The sequence below is a fragment of the Lactuca serriola genome, chromosome 5, assembly GCF_051521515.1.
Source record: "Lactuca serriola cultivar US96UC23 chromosome 5, Lser_US96UC23_V15, whole genome shotgun sequence".
NCBI lineage: Eukaryota > Viridiplantae > Streptophyta > Magnoliopsida > Asterales > Asteraceae > Lactuca > Lactuca serriola.
The window spans coordinates 252,752,633-252,780,618 of NC_136412.1; the positions used below are offsets into that span (position 1 = coordinate 252,752,633).

General features: G+C 34.4%; 5 protein-coding genes, 1 long non-coding RNA gene and 1 pseudogene across 6 annotated transcripts; 4 read left to right on the forward strand and 3 right to left on the reverse strand.

Annotated features, from left to right (window-relative positions):
- Positions 1–846: 846 nt before the first annotated feature.
- On the forward strand, positions 847–9,183 carry LOC145050376 (pyrophosphate--fructose 6-phosphate 1-phosphotransferase subunit beta 1-like; annotated as a pseudogene).
- Positions 9,184–12,902: 3,719 nt separating this feature from the next.
- On the forward strand, positions 12,903–15,044 carry LOC145054021 (methylthioribose kinase-like). The gene is made up of 6 exons (XM_079002155.1): positions 12,903–13,231; positions 13,470–13,779; positions 13,873–14,047; positions 14,143–14,344; positions 14,423–14,637; positions 14,702–15,044. The coding sequence occupies exons 1-6, from the start codon at positions 13,046–13,048 to the stop codon at positions 14,859–14,861; spliced, it is 1,248 nt and encodes a 415-aa protein (XP_078858281.1). The 5' UTR covers positions 12,903–13,045; the 3' UTR covers positions 14,862–15,044.
- A 2,818-nt stretch (positions 15,045–17,862) lies between these two features.
- Positions 17,863–20,526, forward strand: LOC145054022 (methylthioribose kinase-like). The gene is made up of 6 exons (XM_079002156.1): positions 17,863–18,122; positions 18,270–18,579; positions 18,681–18,855; positions 18,957–19,158; positions 19,233–19,447; positions 19,512–20,526. Exons 1-6 carry the CDS (start codon positions 17,931–17,933, stop codon positions 19,666–19,668), a joined length of 1,251 nt encoding a protein of 416 aa, XP_078858282.1. The 5' UTR covers positions 17,863–17,930; the 3' UTR covers positions 19,669–20,526.
- On the reverse strand, positions 19,829–20,619 carry LOC145054023 (uncharacterized). Its single transcript, XM_079002157.1, has one exon. The coding sequence runs from the start codon at positions 20,597–20,599 to the stop codon at positions 19,829–19,831; it is 771 nt and encodes a 256-aa protein (XP_078858283.1). The 5' UTR covers positions 20,600–20,619.
- Positions 20,620–22,066: 1,447 nt separating this feature from the next.
- Positions 22,067–23,322, forward strand: LOC145051568 (uncharacterized). Its single transcript, XR_013683704.1, has 2 exons — positions 22,067–22,321; positions 22,811–23,322. It is a non-coding gene; the product is annotated as an uncharacterized LOC145051568 (long non-coding RNA).
- Positions 23,323–23,951: 629 nt separating this feature from the next.
- On the reverse strand, positions 23,952–24,578 carry LOC145050377 (uncharacterized). Its single transcript, XM_078998637.1, has one exon. The coding sequence runs from the start codon at positions 24,576–24,578 to the stop codon at positions 23,952–23,954; it is 627 nt and encodes a 208-aa protein (XP_078854763.1).
- A 1,248-nt stretch (positions 24,579–25,826) lies between these two features.
- Positions 25,827–26,324, reverse strand: LOC145050378 (protein FAR-RED ELONGATED HYPOCOTYL 3-like). Its single transcript, XM_078998638.1, has one exon. It carries the CDS (start codon positions 26,322–26,324, stop codon positions 25,827–25,829), a length of 498 nt encoding a protein of 165 aa, XP_078854764.1.
- Between the last annotated feature and the right edge of the window lie 1,662 nt (positions 26,325–27,986).

Sequence of the window (27,986 nt, forward strand, 5' to 3'; positions counted from 1 at the left end):
CATAGTAAACCTTGAAAATAAGACAATAATATTTATATAGATATAGATTTTATAAAAATTCAATGGAACATTTAAATTAAACTTAAAAACTTTTATTTTTTACCTTAATTATTATCTAAATATTATTAAAAGATAACCTTAATTCTAAACTAAAGAAATCATGATCATTAATTGTATTTTATTAATATGTTTCCACCCTTCGATCGTTTTGATGACATCATCACAAACCTCGTTTCTTTTTTTTCATTAGTGGTTACGTTCTCCTTAAACCTTCCCATAGTTTTAAAGCTCATACATATATACTGTCTAATCTTCCATTCTTAACCGAAACACTCGCAAACCTTAAACCTAAGTCGCCTCCACCATTGTAACATGACATCGGCCATTCCTGACCAACTCGATTATTGTTAGATTGAAGAATCACTATCTTGATTCTTGATTTGCGATGGATAAATTCTTTTAAATTTGAAGTTGCTTTACCATGGATAGTGCCCTTTTTCAAGGGATCCATGGCTATAAAAGTTCAAAAATTCATATAGAGCTTTAACACTAAAGAGAGGTAATTAGAAAGAAGAACCCACCACTTATTCCTTGATTCAATGATTCATGAACATTAATATCTAATTGTTTTCCCCTTTTAGTAGATGAATCATCTGTCATCACCATTTCTCTCTCTCTCTCTCTCTCTCTCTCTCTCTCTCTCAACGCAATTGGCTTTCCATTGCAGAAAAATATAGTCGATCATGAACATCAGAACGACCTATGGCCTCCCTCTGCGCCTCTTTGAAATCACTCATCATCACCACCTTTATCTTTCTTTATCAGATCTAATAAAGTAAAACGGTGATGTTGATGATCAATCATCACTTTTCCATCCTCTGTGTACAGCCAAAGCTGCTTAGGAGTTTCATTTTCAATGTAAGTTTTTTTTTTCAATTTAAATTCAACAATAAATTGCTATTTTTGTAACAGAAATCTTGAATTACTTTGGTTGATTCATGATTTGGTACTTAGATTGTTGATACTTTGAATGTTTTTGATTGTTCTGGTTTCTTGAACATAGTGTGTGGCCATGAAGGAGACAGTAGGGGTGCCCTTCCCTTACTGTACCTAAGAAGATTGTAATTAAATAAAATTAAATAATTTTGATCCCAAAATTAACCTTAGATATTATATAAAATAGTAGCAAAATAGTCAACTTCTAAAATGATGGTGAAAAGATAGAATCTTTGATCTTTTTTCTTTTAATTTTGGTCATTTTTCGTATTCATTATTCTTTGAATATTTTCGATCAATAAATCCTAATCCAAGGTCGAAATCCTATAATTATAACTTTTGATATCTTTTTGCAATAGAAACAGGCATGGCCGATTAAGAGGTTTACACATGGTGGTTATTGGTGGTGGTTATGGTTGCCAATGCTTGAACAACAACCAGGAATTCTAAATTTTCATTTTGTTCATATATGCTATTTTATTTGGTTTTCTTTTCAGGTTTATTCTTTTTCTACTACATGAACAAGTCTTACATTCATCTTTGAGATTATAAGGGAATGAATCAAATCATAGTTGTAAGTATGTCAATTTCCAGGTTCAACGAATTACATCGTCTTAATGGAAATAATCAGATTGACATTGTGGGTTTTGGTTTTCCAAATGATATTTAACAAACTTTTGTAGAAGGGCAATATATGTATGTAAGTTTATCTTGAATCTTTTTATCATCACAAAGCGTGATTCAAGGGTGGTCCATCTGGAATCATGAAGTGTCAATATGTTAAGTTGAATATAGACATTGTTTATGATTACAAAATATGTGATATTGCAATTACTTTTAGAAGCCCATAAAGATAAAATGTAGTGTTATATATTATAATCATGTAATTGTTTTGGGATTATTTTGAATTGCAGGATGGCTTTATATGATATGCAGTGGAAGGGACACAATTAAAACCCCTGAGCAGGTTTTAACTTTTCATATCTAATGCCTAAATTAAGACAATCGTGTTTGTTAATTAATTAGGTTTCATTTTTTTCAAATTAAAGAAGCTCAAGAAACAGTGAAGAAGCTTAATTTGGATGGACTTGTGGTCATTGGTGGGGATGACTCAAACACAAATGCATGACTGCTAGCAGAAAATTTTAGGTCTTTTTATGTTATGTTTCTTTTCAAAACAAGTTACTTCTTATAAACAATTTTTATAATGATTTTTATTGGTGTTTTTGTAGCACCTGATTCTTGGTATGTAATTTATTTAAGTATTTTGCATTTTTGGCCTTGGACTCGGCGAGTTGAAGGACCAACTCGCCGAGTAGAAGCAGGACGGGACACAGGATTTAAGGGGATAGACTCGTCGAGTTGGGTCCCAGACTCGACGAGTAGGCTCTGACTGGACAAAAACCCTAATCTGAGGGTTTGCACCCTTTTTAATCATCTCATTCAGCCACCACTCGACCCTATTGCTTCCAGAAACCCTCCATAGCAAACCCTAAGTGTTTGGTGCAAGATCTAAGGCTTTTATGGTGATTTTGGTAGTTTTGTTCACAAAGAAGAAGGAAGAGCATAGAAGGATCAAGAGGAGACTGAAGGATTCGAGTTTGGTGCATCATTTTCAGTCTTTGAAAGGTATAAAGTTTGTAACTTGCTTGTTCATTTTTTAGATCCCTCTTTGGGGAAGATTTAGGGCTTTTTAAGCCATATGAGGTGGCCAACCATGATTGCAAACATGGTTGGGGGTCAAAACTTCGAATCTAAGTCTTGGGAGGAGTCACAAGGCAGATTTGGGTTGCTTTTGCACCCAAGGAAGGTCCCATGCAACATAAGAGCCATTTTAGAACCTTTTAGGCTCAAAGGTACCATGCATGCACGTAAAGTTCGAAACTTTACGTGCTAGATCGAGCTTAGGGGCTTGGATCTATCATTTGGTCAAAGGTTGTACATCAGAAATCGAGGAAATAAGGCATGGACGTTATCGACTCGGCGAGTCTGTTCTTGGGACTCAGACGAGTCTAAGGCATAAAGTCCCATACCTGTTGAGGGTCAAAATAACTCAGTTGGATGTTAGAAGGGTTGTAGAAGGTCCGAAGGAGTGACCCAACGTATTGGACTTAGCCTTAGACTTGGAGTTCATGGGACTCAACGAGTGCTAGAACAGACTCGGCGAGTCCAAGGCAATCTCCTTATAGTTGAAGATGAACTCGACGAGTTGTTCATACAACTCAGCGAGTCAAGGACAGAACTTGTTCATCAAATGAAGGTGAACTCGACAAGTTGTTCATACAACTCGGCGAGTCGGACGATTTTGATGTTCATATAGAGGAGAAACTCGTCGATTCGTTGCTAAACTCGATAAGTCGAGTCGTGGGCAAAGAAGGATAAAGGGTTAGGGACTTGACGAGTTGACGACCCAACTCGGCAAGTCAGGTCAACTGGAAGTTGACTTTGGCTTGGACTTGGTTGGGGTAAAATAGTCATTTTACCCTAAGAGTAGATATGATATTCTGACTGAGTGTTTTGTGGGGATTATAGCCGGAGGATTTCCGGAGCAGCAACAGACAAAGGTTTCCTACACAGATTATCAGCAGCTACTCGTACGAGGTGAGTTACCTTCCAGTAGCGATGGGTCTACGACCACAATGTCGGCCCACTAGTAGGAGTTGTATGTTAGATGATTGTCTTTGTGATACTCATCTAGGTTTGTTACTACCTGATATGTATGAGCTAGTATGATATGATATTAGATGCTAGTAGCAGTAGGGAGATAGTCCCTAAGGTTACCGGTCGATAGGGCCAAAGGGGGTGGTTATACCCAATCATACTAAATAGAATATGGTTATGTGTTATATGCTATGTGGTAGTAGTAGAGGGGTGAAATAGTCCCCAACATCCGGTCGAGAGGACCGAAGGGGAGGCCAGCACCCAGGTATGCTAGGCAGTACCCGGTCAAGAGGACCACTAGGGAGGCCAACACCCAGATATGCTAGGCAGTATCCGGTCGAGAGGACCGAAGGGGAGGCCAACACCCAGGTATGCTAGGCAACATCCGGTCGAGAGGACCGAAGGGGTAGGTCGGGCACCCTGATATGCCTGAAAATATGTGTATGTTATGTGATTGTATGGTATGTGGTACGATGGGGTGTCACACCCCCAAACCAAGGATGGCGGAAACGTCCGGGGGTGGAGGACTTCATGTATAGTATCATAACAACAATGGCAATAGTGATGAAAGTAAACACAACCAACATATATATAATTGAAAGAGTTACATTATTGTATGAATTACATGTTTCAAAATCAATTACAATATGTTGACAAAATATGAAATGTTTGACGCCTTAACGTCCCGTCCTCAAAATGCACTTGATTTCCTGTTTAGTGATTTCCTGAGAATACAAGTTGTTTGAAAAAGTTTCAACACAAAGGTTGGTGAGTTCATAAGTTTTTGAGATAAAGAGTTTGTAAACCGTTCTTTGTAATGGGTTGTGTGTCACCAAGAAAATCCAATATTTTCCTTATAAAAGTTATGTGGTCCTAAACCCAGGGCCAAAAGTAAACAAGTATTTTCCATACTTAATGATATAATTGTGGTTTTAAATCAGCATAAATGCCTTTTTAATTTGAGGTAAAATCCCGTAATGAATGACGTGTAGTCTTAAATACCAAGACCGAAAGTGTACAGTAATATCCGTACTTAAAGTAATTTCTGTGAGCTAAATCGACATAACTCGCTAATTTAAAAGTAGAACCCGTAAATCTTATGATTTGTTAATACCTCATGTGAGCTATCATAACCATACTTGACATAGACGGCCTCGTAATACGACGTTCTTCAGGCGTCGCCATTAAATGACACTTGTCACCACAGACTTGTCGGTCTAGCTGTTGCAAGCAGCTCAGGTGTGGGTTTGTCAAACCCAATATAGATCTATACACAACTATCACGTTCTCCCTACAAGAGACTATGGTTACAATTTACAGGACTTTTTGACTTTGTTACTTTGGAAGTAACCCGAAGCGAATGACTCACAAATTTATTCATTAACAGATTTACGTGAACTAAATTGAAAACCTTTGATAAATAAGTTTGAAAAGTAATTGATACATAAATTATACCTATTATAGTTTATCCAATATGTTTGTAATGTATAAGAACTCTTTTATGAAAACACATTAGTGTTATGAATCCAATAACTATGCTTATTATAGCTTAGTATATGTGTTCTAAATGAATGAATAATCTAATCATGAATGACTAAGTTTCAGTTTATGATGATAAACTAACAAGGAAACACATTCAATATTTAGAACTCATTGTTATACACTTTGCTCAACATAATACAAACTGTCATGAAAGTTATAAGCTGTTAACTAGTTTTTAACCTTTCTGCGATATTTTAGAAAAGTCATAGAAAAATCATACGAAGTTGAAAACTAAATCCGTAAATTCTAAGAGTTCCTAAAATGTGTCTAGTTTACTCATAATTTTTATCATGATTTTTGGAAGTCTTTAACGTGTGTTAAAATGTCCATATTCACAGACTAGTCCGGATTTGTTCTTGAAATGATAGGTTGTTTTGAAAAAATCACCATAAATTGTAGAAAAATCTTGTGGATATGTGCAAGTAGTCATTTTAAAGCTAAGAACCGGAACTACTTGCACCTAAAACAGTTTTGAAAACTAAAATGTTTAAGTTGTCCAAAACAGTCCGTGAATGGAGTCCAACTTTTCTGATGAAAGCTGTTAGAAAAGTTTAGTTATGTTCTTTGATGTTTTAACTTGTATTCCCCCCCCCCCCCCCACCTTAAAACTTAAGAAAACATGAAAATACAGGGGTATGAACTCAACTTGAGTGATTTCAGTAAATGATTGTTAAAGAATGGAAGTGTTCAACTCAAGAACACTTGAAGATGCCTTGAAGATTTTCGAGAATCTAACATCAAAGTGATGGAGTTTGTGTAAGCAATCAATGATTGGATTAGAATGAAGTGTAATAATCTCAAGGAGGATGAATTATACTTACCAAGAGTATAGTAAAGCTTGATGATCATCCTTGGAGTCTCGAACTAAAGGAAAAAGTCTAAGAGAAAAGTTGTGTGTGATTCTTGGTGAAATGAGAGCAAGTGAGTGTAAATAGGGAGAGAGCTTGACTTATTCTAGCTCTTAGAACGTGGGAGGGGCTGATGATTGATGGGAAAGGTACAAGGAAGTGACTAGGGATGGTGGGGAGGAGTGTGGGTTAGTCATGGAGTGGGTATGGTGGTTGCTTGTGTCATAATACAAAGAAAAACCAACACTCAATCTTTGTACTTCACCCACTCATTTCTTGGATAAGATTTGCACCAAAAACGTGGAAATTAATGAATTATTAGACTTTAATTGATAAAATAAAGTTTGGGGTGAAAATTCCGTGTTAAAACGATGAAAAACGAAGCCAAAACGAAGTCGGAATCGAAAACCGGGAAGAAATGGGCTTCCCTGTGAGACCTCTCGGTCCTGGCCGAGGTTCGGTCCCTTCTGATCATGGGCCGAAGGCGAAATGGAGCGAAGGTGGTAAGAAGCGAAATGGACTGAGGTGGCTTCGGTTCCTTGTGCGAGGTTCGGGCCCGAGAGCACCCTTCGAGTTCGGTTCAGTAGCCTTCGGGTTCGATCCAAGAGGGTTCGGTCCCTAAGAGGACTTTCGGCCCTAAGAGGGTTTTCAGCTCCTTAAGAGGGGTTTCGGCTCCTTAAAGCTGTTTTTTGCGTAGACTTCCATTTTCGAGCGGTTTTTGACCCAATTAAGGGCCAGGATGCCCCGAGTGATTTTAGAGAGATTTGGGAGAGATTCCACATTCTTGGAGAGATTTTGGAGAGATTTGACATTCTTGGAGAGATTTGGAAGAGATTTGACATAATTGGAGAGATTTCACATACGGAGAGAGATTTGGGAGAGATTTAGTGAATACAATTGAGAGAGGTTTCGTTTGTGACATTTTTGAGTGTTCGGATTCGCAATGCAAGTTCCGTAAACCCCATTAAGCCATGTTTTAGGATCTTACACACTCCAGATGAGTATGTAACATTGTTTTATAGGTTTTGTTCATTGTTTAGCACTAAGGCTAAGGGAAATTAAACACACGAATTTTCCAAGTGATGTTTTCTCATTAAAATAGTGAGTTATACAGTAATTACATACATAAACCCTAATATACAAGGTTTAATCGAGTTGACCGGTTTGACTCGTTAACTTTGTTTGACTTTGACTTAACCCAAAATTGACCATTGTCACATGGGGGAACTCACTAAGCTTCGTGCTTACAGTTTACAGTTTTGGTTTCAGGTACCTCTTCAGCGAAGGGAAAGGAGCTGGCACGGTAGCGGCACATCATACGCACACTCATTGTTTTCCGCACTATGGATATTCTGGGATTGTACTCTAACATGTTCTTATTTTATGACTTGGGTTTTCAGACATGATACATTGTGTTTACGAGATGATGTGATTTCACAGTATTTTCTTATGAATGTTTTATGAGTCAGTTAATTAAAAAGAAATTTTTGGTCTTGAAAATTGGGTCGTTACAGTTTTTAAGGTTTTGAAGGGCTAACAACTTAAAAACTCGGGGTATTGGATGGCCAAAAACCATTGATGGTGATTTGAAGTGCAAAGCGGTTCCAACAAGTCTTGGATTTGACACTGCCTGCAAGGTAATACACCAATTTCACTTCAATTGTGAAAAGCTTTTGCATCAAAATTGTTAGCCTATGAATTATGATATGTAGATATATTAAAAAATGATTAGAAATTTAGTGGTAGATGCTTGCTCCACCAGAAAGTTTTATCATTGTGAACTCACATTTTTTAGATATTATAGTTTTTTAAAACTAATATATTTGTTTCAAATTGTGAATTACATATATATATATATATACATATATATATATATATATATATATTAAAATAATTGATTGTAGTTGTAATGTTAATGGGTCGTGCTGTATCATGCTTAACACTGGAATGTGCTTTATAGACTCATGGTAGACTCATCCAGACATAACAATCATTGGAGAAGATGTATCTAAATAAATATTTTTATAAAAGTCATTTATTTATAAAATATTGTAACTAATTGAATTTGATGTAGGTCAAAAGCAGACGCTAAAGAGTGTTACAGATTATATAACAAATATAATCTGCAACGTGTAGTAGCCGGTTACAATTATGGCATTATTCTCATACTAAAAGGCCTCATTGATTTCATTCAAGAGGTATATATTTATATCTCAAATTAGCCCCCCCCCCCCCCCCCAACATCTACCTTACCCTTTAATATGATCTATAAGTGCAATCACTTATTGAAGAGCTTAATGAAATTATAGCCCATGATACCATTAATAAAGAAGGGGCATGGAAGAAGAAACTTAAGAGACAATCTCATGAACTCTTTGACATATTACCAAAAACAATTCAGGAACAGCTTTTGCTAGAAAAGAGATCATCACGGAAATGTGCAGGTATTTATTGGCATGACTAGACTGGTTCGGACTAGATACAATTTATATAAATATTTTGAACGATGAGGATATGGAGGGAATTTTCATCTTTTTCATAGACAAAATATTGAGATTGAGGCCTTATCCTAATTTGTTTAATCTCTTTGGATGAGACAAAAATTACAATTTTATTAACATCAACAAGACAAGACAAGTAAGACTAGACTACACAATATTAAATAAATTTTCTAGGACTATTTTTAATGATAAGGATTAAAGAGGGCATTCATGTCTTTTTTAGTCTTATTGTCATTGGTCCTATTTTCCAATACAATGCAAGATAAATGCAGTACTAGACAAGACAAGACAAGTCTAGATAAGCTTTCGATGGTTGTTTTCAATGATGATGACATTCATGTCTTTTTCACACACCAAAAAATTATGTCCTTGTCCTATGTTTTTTTGGTAAGGAGTAAGGACAAAAACTTACAATTCTGTCCACATCAATTTGAGTTCCAATCCAACGCAAGCCAAACATAGTATAAATTTGTTACTCGTCCAATATTGTTTCAATTTTGGATCGAATGCAATTATGTTGCCAAAATTGAAACAAAAGAGATGCTCATTCAAATGGTGTAAACTGAACTAGAGAACAGGAAAAAGAAGGTAAATATCAAAAAGATTTTAAAGTGAAGCCACACTTTTTTGGGTAAGTAATATGTTCTTTTATCCTAATGAAAACTTGACAAATTTAGGTTTTTATGTCTACAACAAAGACAAGGTCCAATTTCATGCTTTTTTTCTTAAGTTTCTCTCTACAATTCTGCATATTTTCAGGTTTGGTCTTGTGGACTGTTGGTTGATGTAAAGGCGGACAGGTTCTGATCCGTGTTCACCCCACCAGCCAAACAATATTGGATATTGATAAGCTATAGAACAAGATAACTTAACTAACAACTCAGAGATTCAATATTCAAATGATTAAGATAGTTTCTCACAATTCTAGAGGTGAGTCTCTCCAAATGTTCATAAGAACAATTACAAAATTCTACATATCCGTTCTTCCAACTACAAGAGGATAAAATAAATGGCCTACGAGGAGGGGGCGTCACAGAAGGGACCACAACACATAAGGAATGTCCCCCATCCCCACGATTACAATAGAATCAACAAAGATAGTACTAAAGGCTTAACCACTAAAAGAAGGACAAAAAATATACGATAAAACAAAAAGGGGAGAAAAGTAATATCCAAGCAGCCCCATAACGAAATTACTCTTTGGTCCTTCTAGTGGTTGACGTGTTGGTGGTATAAACAAGGGAGATGTGTATGGTGATATAACCGTGGTTGATGAAGGTGGTTGGTATGGTGGTTGTGGGTGGTGTTTGTGTGACAAAATGGAATATTACATAAGATTATAACAATGTTATTTCATATGGGTAAGGGAAAGGGTAAAAATGTACTTTCATATGGACTTAACAACAAATTTTAAAAATTATTCAACAGTTAGTCATAAGGACCATTTGCGTGTGAAGTTTTCTCTAAAATAATCATTTGTGTGCAAAGTTTTCTCCGTAGGACCATCCATACAAAAAAAAGTTTCATAAGGAATATTAAATGAAAAATTGAAAAGCATTAAAATCATTTGTGAAATTTTGTCTAGGAGATATGATTTCTATACGGTGTAAATCACACAAAATTACAAGAATCAATATTACTACATATATATGATTAATGATTATAATTTTTAAACAACGTTCATATTTTCGAAATATTTTGCATGATTAATTAAAATTAACAATTATACAGTTACAAAATCATGGTTATATCAAATATCCACACATATAGAACGTTGATCGGATATTCATACCGATGTATATATTAATTTTAACTAATCATCAAGATAAGCATCTCTCTTTCTAAATTAATAATTTTTTAAAAAACATTGATTATTTATACCTTTGTATGTAATTTTCTTATATGTTTTCCGCGTTTTACGTGTGTCATAATCTTGTTCTTCTATTAAACTATGCATGTGGATGCTCTTTAACTAATGTGTTATTGCATTGCACATAAATAAAATTATATGATTAAAAAGTATTGACAAATCTGATATAAATTTGAAACATTTTTGGTATAAATATATCAAATTATTCATAAACCGATCATCACAATTCATATTAAAAAAAATAGTAAAACACATCATCTGAATATCCACGTCAACTCGTCTCAAAGTCTACATAAGATGTCATGCACGAAACATTATTGATATTTTGGACATGTCAGAGTTTGAACTATTCATATATTGTGTGAAATTTCACACTTCAACCATTAAACTCCTATCACATAAACAAAAATGAATTGATATGCATCAGAATTTATAGAAACAGAAATGAATTGATATGCGTCACAATTTATATTGCACATTAATAATAAAGCTTTCATAAGAAAACTCGAACCAAATAGATAATCACATCTTTGAAGTCTATATAACTCTAGTTTCAAAGTATTTATAATGTTGACAAAACTTCAAAAATGGTCCCTGTGGTTTTCAAAAATATCAAGTTTAATCCCTAAGTTCAAAAAACCTCACAAATGGTCCCTGTGGTTTCAAAACTTTTAACATTTGGTCCTTCTGGCTAACTCCGTTACTTTTTAGCCGTTAAGTCAGGGGTATTTTTGTCATTTCAATACTCAGGGACTATTTATGAAGTTTTCTATTATTTTAAACAAATGAAAAAATATAAAATAATTATTTTAATATATAATGGCCCTCTCTCTCTCCCCCCCCCTCTCTCTCTCTCTCACTGTTGACCTTAAATCTCCATCCATCGTCATCTCCTTCTTCATAAATCTCCATCCATATACTTCATCTCCTTCTTTCAGTCATTTTACCTTGCTTCGAACCTTCACATTGTTTCAGAAATTCAAATCCATTGTTTCGGAAATTCAAACCCAATAACTCAGAACTCATAATCGATTTCATTGCCTCTTATACTCCTTTATCAGAGGTAAAAAGGTTTTGGTGGTCCTTTGAAAGTTAAGAGGGGTATTGGAAGATTGAGGAGGATTAGGGCAGGTGATTGTGTGCGAAACCTGCAACTCTATCTCCTATTCCTCTTTTGAAACCTGCAACTCAAACCACCATCACCATCATGAATCCTAGCTTATGCCCCCATCAATCACCATTTTTGCAGATCTGCTCTTTTTTCCTACCTTCATTCCACCATTAGAGAGTGTCGCTTTAAACCTACAACAAGATCGAAAAACCCACCATTCCCCCAATCTGAAAAAATTCTCCAATCTAAAACCCTCAAGCCACGAAAAAAAAACATGAAGAAACTGTAAATCAAGCGTATTGTGTGTTCTGCCCCCATTTTAAACCAAATCCCCCATGAAATTAGGAGTCACGACTGTTGAGGCGTCTGACGGCGGAGGAGATTGATGGAGATGTTTAATGACGCCGTTGGTGGCAAAAGCCGATGGTTATGAAAAGAGATCGACGATGGTTAAGGGGAAGAAGAAGACAGTAGGATGAGGTCGTGATTTTTTTATTTTCAAAAAGTGTATGTGTGGGTGTTTTTGAGTTTCTAACGATCAAGCAACCCATTTCTTAAATGAGATCAAAGTACTTTCTTCATACAAACATGTAAATATCATCTCTTTTATTGACTTTTATGATGAACATAACGAGAGAGCTTATAAACTTTTAGAATCGGAATAGGTAGTGTTCATTTGGGGTGAGTGGTTTTAGTTTGAGTTCATTTGCAGGCGAACACACACACACACACACACAGAGAAAGAAAGAGAGAGAGAGAGAGAGAGAGAGAGAGAGAGAGAGAGAGAGAGAGAGAGGACCATTATATATTAAAATAATTATTTTATATTTTTTTCATTTGTTTAAAATAATAGAAAACTTCACAAATGGTCCCTGAGTATTGAAATGACAAAAATACCCCTGACTTAACGGCTAAAAAGTAACGGAGTTAGCCAGAAGGACCAAATGTTAAAAGTTTTGAAACCATAGGGACCATCTGTGAGGTTTTTTGAACTTAGGGATTAAACTTGATATTTTTGAAAACCATAGGGACCATTTTTGAAGTTTTGTCTATAATGTTTTATTATGTTAATTTAACCAATATCAAGGACATATCCAATAATATCTATGCATTGTATAAAAAAACCATATTTACTTGAATTGCCTCAAAATATAAAATAAAACATACCGACAACATCACGATTTTAACAAAATTACTATCAACGTAGGTCCAGCCCTATGCAAACGTTATCTTCGAAAAAACTTTTACATTCGTTTTAGATAAAAAGAATTGGCCATGTTCAAATGTTCAATACTTCAATCTATTATTGTGATTATCCGATGGAATGAGATGCTTTCTATTTTTAACTTTTTAATAAATTCGTCAAACTTTTGATTTCTACGCGATTCATGCCATTTGAGTTTTGAAACAGATATATTTGAGTCTAAAACCTCAACGGAATCTTCTTAATAAAACTCTTCAGTCACCATAACAGCCGCCTCCGACCTCCATCGTTGCCACCAGTCCGATCGGAAACATGACGATGGAGGGTTTCCGGGTACTTGATGAGAAGTCGTTGAGAGAATACATCAAAGCCACACCATCTTTGGCTTCCAAGCTCGGGAATGAAGTTGATAACTTCAAAATTAAAGAAGTTGGGGACGGCAATCTCAATTTCGTCTACATCGTCATCTCTCCATCTGGTTCGATCGTCATCAAACAGGTTTTCCCCTCAATTAAGAGTTCGAATCTTCATAATCAGACAATTTTGTTACTATTACGTCTTTTGTGTGCTTCGAGGGTTTAATCATCAATCACGAAGATCACTCATAACTTGATTTAAGTTGGTTGAGTAATGATTTTACTATTATGAAAATGTTTTATTCTTCATCTTCTTCAATTCGCCTAACCATAATCTAGGTTTTTCTTCATATCGACTTAAATTTCTTCCATATGGGCAGGCTATACCTTATGTTCGTTGTATCGGCGAATCATGGCCAATGACGAAGGAAAGATCTTATTTTGAAGCCACAGCTCTTAAACGTCAGCATGGTTTGTCCCCAAAACATGTCCCAGAAGTTTATCACTTTGATAGAACCATGTCACTTATTGGTATGCGATACATAGAGCCTCCACATATAATCTTGAGAAAAGGATTGATCGCTGGAGTTGAGTATCCATTATTAGCCGAACACATGGCTGAATTTATGGCTAACACCCTCTTTTACACCTCTCTTCTCTATCTCACAACTACACAACTCAAAAGTGCAGGTGACCCGTTACTCCTCTTTATAAGAAGCATTATAATTCTCATTATATTGTTCATAATCATATGAAAATAACTCATGTGTTTACCATTTGCAGTGGCTGAATTTTGTGGAAATGTGGAGTTATGTAGGCTAACTGAGCAAGTGGTGTTTTCAGACCCTTACAAGATTTCAGAATTTAACCGTTGGACTTCACCTTATCTTGATACTGATGCAGAAGCAGTTAGAAATGACCAAATATTAAAACTTGAAGTTGCTGAGCTTAAGTCTAAGTATACAGACTCAATTACCTTTTTACCCTCTTGAATCTTGATGTTCTATTAGATTTCCCATTTAGGCATTTACATATGATATTGAATTTGTGCAGATTCTGTGAAAAAACACAAGCTTTAATACATGGTGATCTCCATACTGGTTCTGTCATGGTTACACATGAGTCAACTCAAGTCATTGACCCAGAATTTGCTTTCTATGGGCCAATGGGGTTTGACATTGGTGCTTTTATTGGAAACTTGTTTTTGGCTTATTTTGCACAAGATGGACATGTGGATCAAGGGAATGACAGAAAAGTATGTAGTTTTCATTTGATTTGTAATTATGCTTTTAAAAGGTTTTGGGTTTTAAAGTGGTAAATATTGTGAATACAGACATATAAAGCATGGATAATGGATACGATAGCAGACACTTGGAATCTTTTTTATAAAAAGTTTACATCTCTTTGGGATATACATAAAGAGGGACCTGGTGAGGCATACCTTCATGAAATTTATAATGATTTGGAGCTTCGGGAGCTTGTGAAACAGAAATACATGATGGATTTGTTCCATGATTCTCTTGGATTTGCTGCTGCCAAAATGATAAGGTAATGTAATTTTTTGAGCTGTTTGACTGTTTGTGAAATGTCTAAATTACCCTTTGAATTGCAGGCGAATTGTTGGGGTGGCTCATGTGGAGGATTTTGAGTCGATTAGTGATCTTGTGAAAAGATCAGATTGTGAACGAAGGGCTCTTGAATTTGCCAAGAATCTTATGAAGAAAAGAAGAAATTTCAACACCATTGCTGATGTCATTGCTTTAGCTAAGTAGTGAATGACATGCAAATATTGTGGCTTACAATAATAGAACATATTTTCTTGCCTTTGTTTGCTTTGTGTAAACCACTAAATATAGGAAGGTAATGTGTTGTTATAAAAATCTTGAAATTTATGTATTAAGATGTTATATTTTGATGGCTGGTAATAGATGTGTAACGCCTGAGATTTTTTTTAATTAACAATTTCAGTTTTCATACAAAAGAATGTCAAGAAAACTTTCTCTTGAGCATGCTAGGTTTGTTTAACTTGAATTGTGAATTCAATCATAAAGATTTGGTTAGTGAAATAGATTTCACAATTTGCAAGTGATTGCCAATAATTTACAATTTGCCCTTATCACATTGTTACCAATTTAAAAATCAATATGTTGTGAAGTGTCTATTTGTATTGATGTAGTTATCTAAAATTTCCAAATTTATAAATGATTCATATGAATATTGAAGTGCAAATTTAATATGTTTGACCATGAAAGTCAAAATATATCATCTGTTTTGGGTAAGATCGGAGGTAGGAAGGTAAGATCCAAAGATGGTTACCCCCCTCTCCTCCTTGGAACTTCCTCTTCATCAATACCATCTGACCTCGGCACACAACGCACAAAGAAAGTATACAAGGTATCACCAAGCCACAAAATATTTTCAACTTCAACACTAAAATTACCCAAGAAAATTTCATTGCTTTAATTTCCATTGATACCTGGAAACTTGCTCTAAAATCTCACATGATAAATATCATTTGTTCCATGTAGATCTTCCGTCATAAATTCAACTATAAGGTTTCTTTTGAATGACATAAAACATGTGTCGTTGGCGACATACATGCCTTACAAATTGTTGTCAATATTATTCTCACCACCTCCTCACATCCACTATAAAGTATTATGTGAAAACTAGGTGAGTTTCCATGAAAGATCTCAGTCCATTTAATGATTTTCTTGGCATTCACACAGGACCAATTTCAAACATATTTTAGGTCCGGGACAAAAGAGGAAAAAAAAAGTCCTTAAAATATACAAATTTCATTATCTTTTTATAATAACTCAATAACCGAAAGAAAATAATTTATACTAACTTCTAAATATAACATTTTTATTACAAAAATCAATATATTTAAAGAAAAATATTTCTTCTAGCTTTTTGAGATGCAAAATTAATAATGATATCTTCAAGATCAATCTTGTCTAACATATCATTAATAAAGTTCATAAAAAATTTGGATCCCTAGACGATCATCCCTATCACACATCCTCTGGGACGGACCTACATTCACATCCTCAACTATGATCATCATGGTCTTTTTCTTTCCCCAAAGAAATATGCCATTGAACTTTTAGAGTGTCACGATGAACACTTATAAGCCAACACTTAGGTCTCGTTTGTTTTTCTACAAAAGTACTTTTTGAGCACTTTTCCCTTCTGGCGGGTAGATGTTTCGCAAGTGCACGTCTTCTTCCGTAAACTTGGAAAAAGACAAAAGACATTTAACCACTTCCAAAACAAACAACACCTTACTCTCATTGATATCAATAACAAAACAAGTGGAATAGTATGAAGATCCCACACTCTACCGCAGTCTCGTTTAGGTACTCCACTACCTTACTTTCACACGCCAACACATCTCCACTAGTATATCACAACAAGTGTTTACATGCATGCCCATAGGACACACATGAGTACTCTTAAGCGTATTATGCACTACGTACGTTCACAATATTAGTACCATATATCTATTCAACAATCTCGTTCAGCATCAAATGACAAATCACATAGAAATTGATATCCATTTTGAATTTTGTTCCGAAGCGGGTAGCTAAAGGACACATCGGTCCTCCTCACTGAGTAGCCTTGTCGAAAATACCCGATACCCGAATTACCCGCCCGATTTTTTCGGGTATCGGGTAAATCGGGTATCGGGTAAAATTTTCCGGGTAATCGGGTTACCCGATTTTTTTCGGGTCGGGTAAATGGTACATTTTTTGGGTTTCGGGTATACCCGAATTACCCAAATTATTTTAAAAATTCCTTTTTTTTGTAGAGCTTGTACTATATAGCAGGTATTTGATCACGCTTAAACTAACTATTATTATTGTAAAACATAAATATATTTATTATGACAATACGACACTAACAATATTAAAAGTAATTTTTATTTATCATCACGTTCTTTAAAACTTAATTGTTTTCTAGATTATAGTTTTTATTACAACTAACAAACTCATTATCTTGACGAAACTTTAGAACATGACAAAACTTATGGCTATATTTATCTTAAACATTTTAAACTTTTAAATTAAGATCTTTAGGTATTTGTTTTTTTAACATCTTATTAGATTAAATTAAGTTGTTAAAAAATTACTTGATATCTCATGTATTATTGACTAGAAAATCTTAATGTTCAAAGCTTAAGTAACTTCGTTTATTTCTCGTTTGTTTATATAAACAAGATTAATAAAGCACGACGTATTTATTATTTTTAGGTGAAATTCAAAAAAAAAATCATATATTTCGGGTTATACCCGAATTACCCAAACACGACCCGATACCCGAATTACCCGAATTTAGTTTGGGTAGGGTAACGGGTAATTTTTCTAACATGAAAACCCGAATTATCCGAAACCCGAAAAAATTACCCTTTCAACACCCCTATCACCGAGGGAGTGCATTAGCCATACTAGAAATATATTAGGATTATTATCAGATTTTTTGTATTTGAGCAGAACTTCTAAAGGTTTTTTATATATTAGCAAAACAGGTACCCAGTTTCTTTCCAAGTTACATTTAGCCCCTTGTATAATTTCCAATCTTGATTTACTTTTTAAACTTCCGATTGACATTTCAAGGCATTTTAGTCAATATCCGACAAAAATACGATTCAGAGAAAAAAGTTACAACATGAATGAAAACAAATACCGTCCAGGTTCAATGTATAATTATTTTTCCAAAGCCTGCGTGCCACGCAGACAATTTCTACTACTATGCTTCTTTTGGTTTCTATTTCTAACGCACTTTCATGCCTTTTTTAAAAAAGAATTTCCAACCTCAACGGAGACCAATCGGAAGAAATGACGACGGCGGAGGGGTTCCGGGTACTGGACGAGAAGTCATTGAGGGAATATATCAAAGCCACGCCATCTTTGGCTTCGAAGCTGGGGACTCATGAACTTGATAACTTGGACATCAAAGAAGTTGGGGATGGCAATCTCAATTTCGTCTACATCATCATCTCTCCATCTGGTTCGCTTGTCATTAAACAGGTTTTTCCCCAATTAACACTTCCAAAATTCATAATCTCACACTTGTTTGTGACTTTTAAGCTAACTAGTGTAATATCAGGAAGATCACTGGCTATTAACTTGATTTCTTCATCTGGAAATACTTATTGTAGTTGCTTTTGATCTTAGGCTGTGCCTTATATCCGTTTAATCGGTGAATCATGGCCGATGACCAAAGAAAGATCGTATTTTGAAGCCACAGCTCTTAAACGTCAACATGATTTATCCCCTGAACATGTCCCAGAAGTTTATCACTTTGATAGAACCATGTCATTGATTGGTATGCGATACATAGAGCCTCCACATATAATCTTGAGGAAAGGACTGATCGCTGGAGTTGAGTATCCATTATTAGCTGAACATATGTCAGAATTTATGGCCAACACTCTGTTTTACACCTCCCTTCTTTATCTCACAACCACACAACACAAAAGTGCAGGTGATCCTTTACTCCTGTTTATAAGAAGCATTATAATTCTCATTATGTTTTCCATGAATATATGAACATAACTCATGCGTTTATTCAATGTTTTATTGCAGTGGCTGAATTTTGTGCAAATGTGGAGATATGTAGGCTGACAGAGCAAGTGGTGTTTTCAGACCCTTACAAGATTTCAGAATTTAATCGTTGGACATCACCTTTTCTTGATACTGATGTTGAAGCTATTCGGAATGATAAAATTTTGAAGCTTGAGGTTGCTGAGCTAAAGTCTAAGTATATACATGGAGACTCAAATACCTATGTTCTTTTACGTTTTCTTTTTGATGTTTTGTTAGATTTCTGTATGCAGATTGATGCCTATATATATTGCGCAGGTTTTGTGAAAAAACACAAGCTTTAATACATGGTGATCTTCATACTAGTTCTGTTATGGTTACTCAAGATTCAACCCAAGTAATCGATCCAGAATTTGCTTTCTATGGACCAATGGGGTTTGACATTGGTGCTTTTATTGGAAACTTATTTTTGGCTTATTTTGCACAAGATGGACATGTGGATCAAGGGAATGACCGAAAAGTAGGTATATTATTTGACTTTTAATTGCTTCATATGAGAATTTGGATTTTTTTATAAAATTATTGTGAACGCAGGCATATAAAGCATGGATACTGGATACGATAGCAAACACTTGGAATCTTTTTTATAAAAAGTTTACGTCTCTTTGGGATATACACAAAGAGGGACCTGGTGAGGCATACCTTCATGAAATTTATAACGATTTGGAGCTTCGGGAGCTTGTGAAACAGAAATACATGATGGATTTGTTCCATGATTCTCTTGGATTTGCTGCTGCCAAAATGATAAGGTAATGTAATTTTTTGAGCTGTTTGATTGTTTGTGAAATGTCTAAATTGCCCTTTGATTTGCAGGCGAATTGTTGGGGTGGCTCATGTGGAGGATTTTGAGTCGATTAGTGATCTTGTGAAAAGATCAGATTGTGAACGAAGGGCTCTTGACTTTGCCAAAAATCTTATGAAGAAACGAAGAAATTTCAACACCATTATTGATGTTATCTCTGTGGCTTAGTAACAACTCCATATATATATATATATATATATATATATATATATATATATATATATATATATATATATATATATATATATATATATATATATGCATTGTAGATGACACATACAAATATTAATGTTCAAAATAAAGTTTGTCATAAAATTTAATGTACAAATTATAAATGATATGCAGCCTTGTACTCACTCCACAACTGATCAACTGACTTCCCAACCAAGTCAACAAAATAGTCAACGCTATAACCATACCTCATCTTCTTATTAAGTTCACCCACAAACCCATTTCTAAGACCTTCACAATAATCAAGAAACCTAGCTGTAACATCATAGCCCTGGTCCCACGTGTCACCTTCCCCTGGTTGAACCCAATGGCTAGGTATGTAGCCAGCCTTTAGCCTCACAAAATCAGCAATCCCTTCAATCAATCCTCCAGGGGTCGAACCATTTCCAGACCATTGCCATACATGGGTCATCTCATGATACATCACCCCATTGAATTCTCTCTTAACATCATCATCAATATCATCAGCTTTGTAATTTGCAATATACCTTGCGCTGACGTGGATCTCGTTGTTTTCACAGTAGGCAACACCGTCCATGTCATCGATGAGTAAGTGTACGTGTGTCACGTTTGCTCTTTCTGCTTTGATTCTTTGTTGGAAGAGCCTCCATATGAACAAATTTGAGGACTTTAAGATGTGTTTACTGTGTTTGAACCCGATTTGGGTCTCGTATCTGATCCCACCTGGGGTTTGTGTAGCTGTGTTTGTGATGCTGTATTTCACTGTTGCATGGGTTCTTGGGAGGATTGATAGAATTAAAAGCAATGATATGAACAGAATGATGTTTTTAGACATTTTTAGAGGTATCGCTATTGAATCATGTTGTGCTTGTTTATATATTTGGTAGCTCACAGTAGTCACATTCATGGCTATATAATTAATATTTCTACAGCTACATAATAAGAAAAGACATTTTGTTATAAATTACCCGTTTATTTTTGTATAGATGTGTCTGTGTGTATCTATCGTTCCATGTGGAACAAGCCAAATTAAGGTGAAGCCTGGACACTAAATCAAAAATGGTCGATCTTTCTTAAATCAGCCGGCCAGCCGGCTGTCTTAAGCCCATTAAATTAGCTTTGATCCTTTCTTAAGTTCATTGCATTGGATGTTGTATTGTATCTTATGCATGAACTATATTACAAAAGAAATGGTGTTATTGTATTCTTGTATACCCTTTCATTACAACAAATGATTGGGTCGGAGTAAAATAGTGTAAAAAATAATGTAAAATTGGGATTTGTTATTAGGCTGGAGATGCCTTTGGTAATAAATTGTATATAACTCTTTAAATATTAGTAACGTTTATCTTAAAAAAATGTTGTCCCATCATAGACCAGACTAGATGAGATGGCTATCATTTCTTGTCTTCAAGTTTCCCTGCTCTAACTAGGGTATCCCCGAAATCAACTACAAGACAAAATCCATCCGGTCAAAAGTGACAAACTAATGTACTTAGCCTATTTTCTCAATCAAGAAATGATATTCTATGATGCTCTTTCCCCCTAACATGTCAGACAATTCCTAACGCGCTCTCATTAACTAAAAAAAGTACAACATGACCAATATTGAATTGGGATTGGCTCTCTTTCAATCTTCATAAGTTACTTTATATCTCTTTCTAAGAAGGGTGGGTGTGGGCAAACGGGCACACAAGTTACAAGGAAAAAAAAACAAAAAAAGGCCGCTACCAAATGTGATGGTGATAACAAGAAGTAATGCGAAAGTCTTTAACATATAATAACGGGAGGGAGGAACGGTGTTCACTGGCGTTATCACGTGTTATGAGGCATAATAACAGGAGTGAGCGTTGCCCACTCCGAGTAGTCTAATGCAATATTTTCAATCAGAACGAGTGATATGAAGAAGTCACTTGTTTGACTTTTGATTAAAGCCTAAACCAATACATACTAGTATTCAAACATTTCGAAACTCTAGCCTTAAATAAGACTTTTTTAGATTGATGCGGACCAAATTTTAACCAACCATCCATGTACGGCTCCGATAGGTTGTAATGAGGGTGATTTTAGTGTCAACTTACATTTTGTGTAATTGGATCTAACATGTGAGCTAAAAGGGTTATTATTTGTACTCTATATTATATGTTTAGTGAATCCGAAGTACGCACATATATAAGATCGAATTATAAGTCAATACAATAGAATGACGAGGGTTAAGGGGGCTGCGCCTCCTTGCAGGGTCCTAGGGGCAGCACCCTTAGCGGGGGCCAAGGGGCAAAGCCATTGATTAAACCATTAAATTCGAGATTCTCCTAACTAATATAAAAGATAAAATCCCTAATTTTTCATGCATATATACGATTGCTCTGTTTAGCCATACAGAATCCTTCTCAGCTCTTCTTCTTCTTGAACAAAACTCAGAACTCTCTGACGATTTGGCTTGTGTTTCTGTACTTAGATACATACGTGTCCTTATGGATTATCCTAGATTGGATTCTCAGGCATAAGATGGAAATATTAGTTCGGAAAGTAAACTTACACGATCCATCAAGAATCTGGTTTTCCACCATCACCCTACTTATTACTCCCCAACGTGCAAGACGGTTTTGTCGTCATCCATTAATATTGTGTGTGTGTGTGTGTGTGCTCGTGTGTTTCACTTTTATATAATGATTTTTTGTTCGACCGACGACAACTTATTTCTAGGTTTTTGATTGAGTCTTCGCCAAATAATTTAAAACATATTTTAGCTAATTAATAGATGAAGTTCACGTAAAGCTTTTTTTTTTTTTTTTTAATGGCCAAAACAAATTTCAGATTTTCAACTAGAGAATAGCCTATAAAATATAAATAATAATTATAATATGTTAGATATCCATTATATGTGATTCTTTACAACTGTGTTACTTTATTCATTGAACCAACATCTTGGAATTATATTTAAGTTTTTATTACATAAACTCATATGGATGCTAATGGATTTTGGTTACATGGGTATTGAATCTCTATGATTATGATTAGATCTATGATCAGATGTTATGAATTCAAGACTGGTGGTTACCGATATATTGCTATATTATGATTTTATATTTTTATCTAATTTAACTATATCAACCAGTTGGGCCGGAAAAAAACGGTTGGAACTCGGACGGGCCTCATCAGATCAGGCTTTGTTCTAGTTGTTTGGATCAGTTCCGGGTCAAAATCGAATATCAGATGAACAAAACAAAAAGTAAATCAGTCCATTACAGTTTGTCGGTTTGTCCGCTCGAATGGAGAGACGAGAAGCCAGAGAACTATAGAAGAAAGGGCGATTCACTTCCGCATCTCTCTCCTCCTCCTCTCAGGCCATTGCAGCTTGTTGAATGTGTGTATTCTTGTTTTCAACGTTCTGAAACTCACGTCTGTAGTTGTGCACTCTAGATGCTCGATGATATGTCTTAAGTGAACTTCAGCATCAATATTAGAAGTTTGCGTCAGGTATGAATAAAATACATGAGTTCATTTCGTTTCGGTAATTGATACCATCATTTGCTTGCAATGTATGTGTAACAAAGGACATATGCACTCACATTCTTGCGACTTGTCATATGAATAAAATTTTGCTGTTTCGTGGATGTTTACCGCTTATGAATTTATTACAAATGTGGATCATAAATTGTTGATCGTAACTTATTATAGGCTCGAATTCCATGAGAGCTTTAGATATTTGTAATCTTACTGTTTGTTATTACTTCAAGGAGTTATCTTTTCCCTTTTTTCAATGCCTGTAGTTTTATTTCAGTCCATATCAAGATGGGAGAAGAAGGGTAATTCTAAACCTACGAATTGAATTCCAAATGCACGAAGACACCATTGATTTGATATACATCACTTAACAAATTTGACTATTTTTAATAATATTAAATTGAATTTGCATTGGCTGTTGTTAAAAATTAAAGATGTAAGTTTTTAATTCAATACCTTATACTTGTATTTATTTTCAAATCAAACCTTACACTTTTTAAAACTTTTATATATATATATATATATATATATATATATATATATATATATATATATATATATATATATATATATATATATAGTAGTCTGTGATTAGTTTCTAGATTGTACTTCAAAATATTTAATCTTTTTTTTAGAGACATCAGAATCGCACATATATAAAAGTTTGCTAAATTAAAAAAAAAAAAACAATTTTTTTTTTAATTTATAGAGATCTTAATAATTATAAATTACAAAACATAAATTTGATTTTATTAATTATCAGATATTATAATTGTAGAATTGTTACAATTAGTGTGTGTTGCAAATGGAGAAATGTAGGAATTCAGGCGAGCAGCATAAACAGTTTCCCATCCAGCAGACCGTGATGATCTGTTGTGACGCCAAAGTGGTAAAATAGTAGACATTGGATATGTTCCATGTAAATCAACCTTCACATAATGATCACCTCTAACAAGAGCAATAACAACAACTCTATGAGTTGAGATGTCTTGGGGACCAAGCCATAGTGGAAAACATGTAGATGGACTATCTTTTCTTAGAAAAATAACTATTACATTATACTTGTTAGCAATGAGAAAGCTAGTGACCGACCTAATCAACCAACGATCTTTTGGTGCGAAATGTGATCCATTGAAATTCAATGAGTGATGTATGGTGTTTAAATCTAAATAAAAAATCTGTGCGTACTCAGCTGGGTGTGCTAACAACTCATTATGTAAATCTAAGCGGATTTGACGCCAATTATCTTCACTATAACCGAGACACGCAGCTATTGCACGAAATCCACAATTTCCATCTCCCCTCACGTTTTGTATGTTTGTGACATATGGATGAAATTCATACGGAATTTCATTCATAAGTGGATCTGAATTATACATTACTTGTTCTTGGTTGAAGTACGAGCTATGCATCGATTGTTCCTGATTAAAAGTTGAGTTGAACATTGGAGGTTCTCGGAACGAGTACGTACTGTGCCTATCCGGTTCCTGGTTTAGATCAAACAAAATTAGACCGCATATAATCAGGCGTATAAGTAGAAATGCTACGTCGAGACGGATATTAAGTTGGTGGCGCTTGAGTCGGTTGATCTTGAGGTGGTGGATCTTGAGTTGGTGGGTCCTGGTTTAAATCGATATGGGTTTTCTTGAAAAGTTTCTTCTTTAAGGAGGGGCGCCCACGAGTATTTTTGTGAGTAGCAGGTTCAGAAACTGAAGTTGTTGACGGCGTGATTAAGTTTAGTAACTTCCTTGTTAAACTTAACTTAACAGGTCTTGATTGTTTTTCGTAATGAGCATTAAACATATTTACCTCAACTGCACAACTCAAATTGTCATCTTCTAACGATTTGCATTCTAATAAATCAAGTTTCTTCCAAAACTTATCTACTGAATGAAGCGGTACACAATGACATTTTTTAACAAATATAGCTTGTTCATGCGCACATGGCATCCCATAACTTGTACGTACTTGACATCCACAATTTTCATAAACAAATCCAAATTCTTTGGACCGCTCATATTCTTTGAAAATGATATCAAGTGCATAAATTGAAACGAAACGACACAATGGTTTTAGATGTGGTATTTCGTAGTACCGATGTACAATCAAAATTTTGTTATGCGCAAGACTCGCTTTTATACCTGTGACTCAACAACATCAGCAATACGCTTCAATGATTTGACGATATCTGATCGTGATGTTTCGACATATCTTTTTAACTAGGCATGTTGACTTTCAGCTCTATTAGTTGTGTGGTTGCCAAAGTTAAGAAACTTATTGGTCCATGCAGACACAAACTTTTCTTTGTGTGGTGTGAACCATGTTTTGTTTAGATAAGAAAATGCATCTAAAATACATAAAAAATTTCAGTTGATGTAATGAATTATAACATATTATAATGTATATTTAAAAATACCTGGATAATTGTTCGTAATTTTTTCAACTTGTGCCAAATTCTTGTTGTATGCTTCCTTTGTTTCAGAGTTAACCAACCTCGTCCATGACGTATAAAGAACATCCCAACATGATTTGCATTTCTTCATCATATTGTTATTTATATGCCATCTGCAAAGTAATCCTTTAGCATCTGGAAATATAATAGTGTATGCGTTCATGAGAGCCATTTCTCAATCAGTCACAATAACACGCGGCAACATACATCCTTCCATTACCGATTTTAGACAGTCTAAAGCCCAAACATAGTTGGACTGTTTTTCTTCATGCATGTACACAAATGCAATGGAAAATGTCATATTTGTTGGAGTTACACCAACAATCTCCAATAGAGGCATCCCGTACTTGTTTGTCTTATATGTCGCATCCATTAACAAGACATGTCGAAATGCACACCATATTTCTAATGATCTTGGATGAGCAAAGAATAAATCTTCTAACTTATTTGTCAAAACATTTGCACGACTATAATAAACATATCCATTTTGATCTAGAAATTCCATAACACCTTGCATTTGAGTTTTACCTTCTCTCTCCCTACGTCGAAGTTTTTCGTCTGCATTGTAGATAGTTTTGAGAGTAGATACATTTTTCGGATTTAGGTTTTTTAGTGCAGATAATATATCTTTTGGTTTGACATTTTTTTCAACAAATCTTCCACTATTCGACATTCATATTCAGTTAGCCGTCATGGATAAGGATGACATTCTAAATATAATGACGACTCATGATTATGAAATCCACATATCATTTTTATCTTCCAAGAATTATCTACTGACGAATATTTACCCTGTTAATTTTTTTTGTCCCTGTTTTTTTTTGGATATTTGTGTACTTTTGTTTGTACCTCTACGGTCACATTGAAATACAACATTAAAGTTACGTTTAGAATTTTTTATGACGATGACATAACCTAAAGTATTTGCCATATTTTGCACCCAATCCATCAATTCTTGACGAGAATTGAACACCTGACAATTATATTATTATCAGTAGCCAACAAATCCACTTGATGCTTACATTACAGTAACAACATACTAATGAATTTATACCTTATTTGTTTTGAAGGGTGATGTGTCATCGAAGAAATAACGACTTTCGTTCAAACTTTCATTTTCATCTGCTTCATTTGTGTCCATTGGATGAATATCAGTTTCGAGTGGTGATGTGTCGTCGAAAAAATAGTTACTTTCATTGAAGCTATTATTTTCATCTACTTCATTTGTCTCCATTGGATGAATATCATCTCTCTAAATAACAAAGAGAAAAACATATATAATAATAATAATAATAATAATAATAATAATAATAATAATAATAATAATAATAATAATAAGAAAGGTTAAGTACAAATACCTCATAATATGTGTCACCCATCCATTCTTCCCAACTTGTCATTTAATAAAATCTATATTTATAACAAATATCATATGTTTGCTTTTAAGGAAAGTTACTTTCAGCAAGTCGTTTTCAGTTTACCATATAAGAAATATCAATCCTCTATATATAGAAAGAAATTGTAACCAAATTTTCATTTTTATCCCTTCTATTTTTGTTAATGTTTCATAGTTTATATTTCTTATTTAACAAATTAATTTTTTCTATTAATATTTAATAATATTCATTATTACTCTTCTTGTAAATGTTTTCATGAGATTATTTTAATTAAACAACTTTTATGAGTAAGTAATATGTTTCTATTTGTTAGTTTTCAAAATTAATAAAGTTTTAAGGGTTTAAGATTTAAATTGATAAAATCTAGGGTCTTTTCTAAAACTACAATGTAAACCGAAGGTATAAAATTATAATATTACATTTTATCGATAAAATAATTATTTTATCGGCACACATATTAATACATTTTATCGGCACACATATTATTTTAATAAGGGTAATTCTAAATGCACGATAAAAGTTCTAAATACACGAAAACGTCAATCACTATATCAATCATTATGAGTGAAAAGTAGTTATAATTTAAAATTCCATTTCTTTCCCTCCTACTTCTACAATATTAAAGGAAAACAAACAATTTCTTTTTCATTCCAATGGAATGAATCATTCTATTCATTCCTCTAATTCTATCATGCACCAAATACTACCTAGCTAATTGCAACATAAGATGTCATTTTACCACAAATGATAACCTTCCGTGTTGGCATTTGGCAATTGAAACTTGCCAACCTGTTATCTGATGTTAACTTAACAAATACCACTGAGCCTTGAGAGATTACCTAAAATCATGGCCCCATGTTGGAATGCAATGTGCCTGAAAAGTTAGCGACGATAGTGAAGATAGATATGGGTTCTATTAGCGCAGAGTAAAGCGAGTC

What these genes read in the sequence shown, in the direction of transcription:
- LOC145054022 (XM_079002156.1), top strand. Translation starts at nt 17,931, where the DNA reads ATGACGACGGCGGAGGGGTTCCGGGTACTGGACGAGAAGTCATTGAGG. An exon ending in GTTGCTGAGCTAAAGTCTAA is followed by an intron (nt 18,856 to 18,956) that starts GTATATACATGG and finishes TATATTGCGCAG; the next exon opens with GTTTTGTGAAAAAACACAAG. An exon ending in ATCAAGGGAATGACCGAAAA is followed by an intron (nt 19,159 to 19,232) that starts GTAGGTATATTA and finishes TTGTGAACGCAG; the next exon opens with GCATATAAAGCATGGATACT.
- LOC145054021 (XM_079002155.1), top strand. Translation starts at nt 13,046, where the DNA reads ATGACGATGGAGGGTTTCCGGGTACTTGATGAGAAGTCGTTGAGAGAA. An exon ending in GTTGCTGAGCTTAAGTCTAA is followed by an intron (nt 14,048 to 14,142) that starts GTATACAGACTC and finishes GAATTTGTGCAG; the next exon opens with ATTCTGTGAAAAAACACAAG. An exon ending in ATCAAGGGAATGACAGAAAA is followed by an intron (nt 14,345 to 14,422) that starts GTATGTAGTTTT and finishes TTGTGAATACAG; the next exon opens with ACATATAAAGCATGGATAAT.
- LOC145050377 (XM_078998637.1), bottom strand. Translation starts at nt 24,578, where the DNA reads ATGTATAATTCAGATCCACTTATGAATGAAATTCCGTATGAATTTCAT.
- LOC145050378 (XM_078998638.1), bottom strand. Translation starts at nt 26,324, where the DNA reads ATGTCGAATAGTGGAAGATTTGTTGAAAAAAATGTCAAACCAAAAGAT.
- LOC145054023 (XM_079002157.1), bottom strand. Translation starts at nt 20,599, where the DNA reads ATGAATGTGACTACTGTGAGCTACCAAATATATAAACAAGCACAACAT.